We start from the raw sequence: 5806 nt of genomic DNA on the forward strand, positions 1-5806 counted from the left end.
TAAAGACTTGATTATGAATTTGTGTATGACATACCAGATGCAAGTCGAGGTTGCGGAGTCCAATATCGAAATCAATCAGACATGTACGGAAACCACGCTTTGCCAGGCCGTAGCCGATTGAAGCTGTGACTGTTGTCTTACCCACACCACCTTTGCCAGATGTGACGACGACTACACGGCCTGGTTGCTTGCAGCTTGTACTTGTCGAGGCGAACGTTCGACAACGCACCGATGATGAAAAGCGTCGCATACCGGTATTTAACATTAATGAAGATTAATTACTACAAGAGTGTTCGAGTAATATATTTTATTAAGAGTAGTATTTCTTTAAAAAAAATCTATAATACTACTACCTAATCATCTATTTTTTTGTCTCGGTCTTTGCCCTCTTTGAGGCTGGGCCATTGCTGAAATCTTTACTGCTGCTATCTTGTTCAATTTCAATGCCATTTACTGTGGCTTTAAGCGGCGAAATATCAAGAATTTTAATTCCCGAAAGCAAATAACCACTACAAGCACTCATGCTCATCTCTGGATGAGTGCGACCAGGTAGCACCTGATTCTCTCGAGTCCAAGTTTCATTCAATTGCAAATCAATTATTGCCTCCAGTTTTTGAAGTGTAGCAAACGTTCGAGTTAATGGCTACAAGACCAAATCAAAAAGTGACAATACGTTGTCAGCTAAATTTTCAAAGATGCTCCATTCACTTACCTCGAGAAATTCAGAGTAGATCACAAATGGCTTTGAACGACCGAGGTATGGCAAGAGTGCCATCAAAACCTTCTCGGGATCATAATTTGCAGCAATGACAAGACTGTCAGACTTTTGACGAACCCATTCACGGATTGTTGACGGCTTTTGTCGAAAAAGTTTTGTTTGCTCACGAAGTGCTTTTTTCTCTGCAAAACGTTTTTGCTGCTCAGGTGTGAAATTCTTGGCACGCTCTGCTGCCATACGCTCTCGCTCTTCCTGCGACAGCCCATCCCGAGCGACTTGCTTGATTTCCACTACATCTTCTTCATTCTATAATTGAGAATTCCTTTAGTTTGTTATTTTTTTAAAGGTGAAGATCTCTACATCATACCATTTCAAGCATTCGGACTTGATTAAAAGGCATGTAATGTATGGATTCGAGCGTCTGCTTGTCTACAGGAGTAACGCAATTTTATTCATATAATAGTTTTCAATCCTCAAAGCTTCAAAATCTTACCAAAGTTAAATCGACGCAAAATATCTGCTGCAGGTTGCTGACCCTCGTACGGACAGATAATGCATCCAGTACCTCTTTGACGCTCAGCAATGGCACCAGCTACTAGACCCATGCAAGTGTCTACAACTAGCACTTGTCCACCTGCAAAGATATTTGCATAAACTAAAATCTGACCTAACGAATCCTCTCGCATATTACAAATTTTCATCGGATTTTTCAACCGATACGTGCGACAAAGTGATTCAGCCGTGCAACGGAGAAATCGGACACGAGGCATATACTTCTGTTGTTTCTTCTTCAAATACTTTTGCTTGGAAAAGTCCGTTTTGGTTTCCCAAGTGGAGCTATTTTCCACCAATTTTTGAATAATCTCTTTACCGGATGCACCTTTATCACGCAGTTCACCAATATCTGTTTGTTTCAGCATTTGCGCTGAATTTGTGTCTGCAAAGTGCCGATTGTCTTCATCTGGATTTAAGCCTTCCCCCGTTTCTAAACAGAATAATAGTAATAGAGTAGAAAGTAAACACTACTTTTTATGCCATTTCTTACCCGGAGCCACAGGATCGGGAAATAGTCCACCTGTCACCTTGACTAACTTCTTGTTCTGTTCTTCAAAAATGGCACTGCTCACAAATATAATTAGAAACAATTCGTCGACGAATGTCTTTAGGGTCTCGAGATACCCGTAAAACGAGCCGACAACAGGCTTCAAGCTTGCCACTTTTTTTCCAACGCGAATAGATCTAATGTAATATAAAAATTAGCTAAACAGTATCAATATGATGAAACTGGTGGTAGATAGACGATGGATAGCGACATACTCGTTCTTGGTGATAGCCTGAAAAAACATTCGGCCATCACTTGTCTGACAAATAACCGTATCACCTTCATAAATGATATGAGGAAGGCGTGGTGACATTTCTGTAGACGTAGACGCATCTGCACCACCAGCAAGTGCCATGATTGATACCAATAAGAAAAGCAAAATAATCTGAGAATACTATGTAAACTACTACTTTTATTAAGAGTAATACTATTCAAATGTATTTAAAAATTTAACAACAACAATATCAAGCTGTGGCAATGTTCTCTAATTCTCTTGCTCGAAGGCATTCATGTGATTTGATATGACAACAATGGCATCGGTCACTACACGATCACGAGCACGTACGAACTCAAAGCGCGCATGCGACGCATTGTAAATGTGAAGTCGTCCATATCCATATTCTTGTTGTCGCGACCGACTCCAAAAGGACTGAAAATATGAAATATCGTCAAGTTCTGCCCCTCCTGAACCAATCATAATGTGAATGGGAGCTTGTGCCTTTTGATCATGTTCTTGACAAATACCATGATATACTGGAAACGTTCGTTCATAAGCGTGGTAATGTCCAGAAAAGACAAAGTCCACATTGTTTGTAGCGAAGAGATCTTCAAAGCAATCACGTAATATCTTAGCTACATTGTTATCCGCTTCGTACATCTCTGAGCAGTAAAGTGGACGATGAAGATGTACAATCAGCCATGGTGTTACATTACGGTCAACATATTGTTCCAGTTCTCTTTCGAGCCACTTTCGCATGGATGAGCCACTTGTGCAGCGATGTTCGCTACTTAAAACGATGTGATGGGTCAATCCTACTTGAAAGCTGTACCAGAATGGAGGATTCGCGCCCTCATTCGTTGCTTGAGGCATGTGAAAGCGACGAGCAAAAGGAACGCCACATTCTCCATTGGAATCAGTTTTAAAGTTCCCATTTTTTGGATGCCATCCATTCGAAAGCGCAGCCTCTTCTCCGGACAAATCATGACCTTCACCATTCTCTATATAGTCATACTCGTGATTTCCAACTCCTACCATATACGGCAGTCGTGAAGCCACAGACTGTACAATTGCACCATATTGGTCCCAGATGTACGTCTTGCCCTTGGCATACGAAATGTCGCCCACATGTACCAGCGCCGCGTATTCGGGGGAATCAATTCTTGCATCATCTTGTAGCGATTCATCAAGATCCTGACAAATTCGCTCCATCACAGAACGCTCGTCACTCCATTTTGCAGGTCTCGACACCATGTTTAGTCCAGTGAAATGGCGTTCTGGGCTTTGATCGATATCAAGCTCGTCGACTGGTTCATCTAGCACGCTAGTGCCAAGGTCTCCAAAGACAAAGAAACTTTGTGGTCTTTGCTGCTTGTCCGCATCGTAATCTTGAAGCGCTGTAGGAAAGATAAACTCAATCTCTGGACTTAATACTCCTGTGTCACTACCTACTCGATAAACGTACTTCCTACCAGGGATTAAATCAGTCATCACAGCATCATAAAGATACCCTGGGTGTCGAAAATAAACAGAAGAACGATTCGTAGCAGAAGGTTCGCACAGATCTTGAGCATCATACGATCCAAATGTTGCATTTGCTCGACTTTCTAACAATTGTCCTGATGCTAGTTTAAACTTTACATAAGGACCAGCGGTTTGTCCACTAACCCACGTAACACGCAATTCTCCCTTATTTTCGGTCAATGCTAATCGAATTTGTAATGGTTCAGTATGACCTCGTTCCATCTCAATAAAAGGAGAATCACCCACGACTGCAAATCGTGGTCGCTCTTGGCCATCTTCATTATATTCAACAGACTCGAGCTTTCGAAGATATTTAAATTGATAAGACGCTCGCATATTTACCAAAGGTCCAAATACAATCGAAAAGACTCCCGAATGAATAGTGCGACTTTCATTGGCATAGACGTAGTCAATAAAATCCGAAAGAGGGTCTCCTTCGAACTTTGTAACTTTCTCAGAATCGACAAGATAAACTGCCACGAGATCATCAATCTCGATATCCTTGATTGCAAAAGTCACTTCAACTGTGTCTAGATGCTGAACAATTGTCGTATTAACCGACAATTTCGTCATGTCATTTCGTGATACAAATGTACACATTGTGGAGTGTCCAAAACACTCGTGTCGTTCTTGATGAGCTATCCAAGCTCCACCTCGATACCGGCGATAAAACCAGTGATAGTAAGCAGATGAAAAGAGTTCTCCTTGAAAACTTGACGCATGACTGCTTGGTAGCAGCGCCCATAGCAACAAGACTATAGAAACGGATGCTAATGTCTGTGTCATCGTGGTAAGAAACGTAGATATTTTATTGGTATAATGCAGGACACACTAAATACATAACTATCTTTAGTTTCAATAACGACAAAGCAAATACTTGATTTGTTTTCTTAAGTTCTCATGGTTCAGTTCGGTGGATACCTTTAATCAGACAAAATTTACCGAGGCTTTGATTCTAATCGTTTGCTTCTAAATCATTTTCTCGAGGCCGCATTGACGAGATGATCGCGTGAGCATCCGGGCGCTGAATTGTCGGCCAAATCTCAGCAATATCGCCAGCAATTATTGTAAACAGCAACGCTTCGGGGTTGATTGTACCGTACCTTGTGGAGGTGGAGGCCATGCAAAGCAGCCCTAAATAATGTTCTCTTTGAGAGACGGAGCTCGCAGACCAGAAAGGTTGGTTGTCAACAGAAATGATCAAGACTCGACCTTTCTGGCAAGGGGATTATCGGGTCGAGCTCGTAGAAGCTCAGGTCCCCGTACCTTTCATGCCTTCTAAATCGATATCACTTCTTGTCGTGTAACCTCGTCGAATTAACATGCTTTTGTCCGAGGCTCTTATCCAGAGGGGACAATAGGGTAAAGTGGTCGTACACCAAAAATTAGTATGTACCTGTTTGTGATGGGGTTACTATACAGTGTAACACTGTTTTCTTAATCTGAACGAGAAGCCGATAAGATCTTAACACGATTATACTTGGAGATCCTTCATAAAAATGGTTAACGTTATCTTCTCCGAGAGAAAGTCAGACGTCGTTGCAGCGAAAAAAATATACATCTCCTGGACATGGTCCGCCACATTTCACCTCTTTTAACGGGTGGGATTTTTTTTAGCGCACTTAATACGTCTAGAAGGATGGTATTAAGACCTGCAACATCTATCGCTTCAAAATACCCCACAATATGAGCACCGATTTTACCGAGATTTCGTGCGTGAATATAAGAGGGCGCTGATCTCGACAAAACCTTGATACAACACGCACGCTTGTGCGGCAAGAAAGTAATTCGCAACGTAGAGGAGAATGACTGTCCCGACTTCGAGGGATCAAGAATGACTCTTAAACTTGTTCTGCAATTGAGTTAATTTGGGTAACGGCTCCTAGCGACAAGCAAAACACCACAAGGACTCCTCTTCGTTTCACTATCAAAACCTAAAATTCCTAATTTTTAATTCAAGAGCGTACTGGGGTTGAACCTTAGCTTCAACTATTACAAGAGCTTGGGTGTACCGAGCTTAAGCTTCGAAAAGCTTGGACTTCAACTTCGTGGAAAGTATCCTGTAGAAGGGACTGGCTAACACCACCACCTTCGAAAGACGGAGACACGTCGGTCTCGTCACCATTACATTCCCCAAACAGGAACCAACATTTTGTTTCACAAAGAATATTTTGTGACTTCATATAGGATGTAACGTGTGCATTTGAGAGCACCATCCTGTAATTTTCTTTTATGTATTTTCACA

The 5806-nt window shown here is 41.7% G+C and overlaps 2 protein-coding genes across 2 annotated transcripts; both read right to left on the reverse strand.

Moving 5' to 3' along the window:
• Positions 1–361: 361 nt before the first annotated feature.
• PHALS_03596 (trna (adenine-n-)-methyltransferase non-catalytic subunit) lies at positions 362–2175 on the reverse strand (the record flags this gene model as incomplete). Its single annotated transcript, XM_024717837.1, has 7 exons — positions 362–643; positions 713–1024; positions 1086–1147; positions 1212–1703; positions 1764–1837; positions 1898–1957; positions 2036–2175. The coding sequence occupies 7 exons, from the start codon at positions 2173–2175 to the stop codon at positions 362–364; spliced, it is 1422 nt and encodes a 473-aa protein (XP_024583296.1).
• A 129-nt stretch (positions 2176–2304) lies between these two features.
• PHALS_03597 (RxLR-like protein) lies at positions 2305–4347 on the reverse strand (the record flags this gene model as incomplete). Its single annotated transcript, XM_024717838.1, has 1 exon — positions 2305–4347. One exon carries the CDS (start codon positions 4345–4347, stop codon positions 2305–2307), a length of 2043 nt encoding a protein of 680 aa, XP_024583297.1.
• Positions 4348–5806: the final 1459 nt, after the last annotated feature.

Source organism: Plasmopara halstedii (assembly GCF_900000015.1).
Source record: "Plasmopara halstedii genome assembly, contig: Scaffold_2386, whole genome shotgun sequence".
In the NCBI taxonomy this organism is placed as follows: domain Eukaryota; phylum Oomycota; class Peronosporomycetes; order Peronosporales; family Peronosporaceae; genus Plasmopara; species Plasmopara halstedii.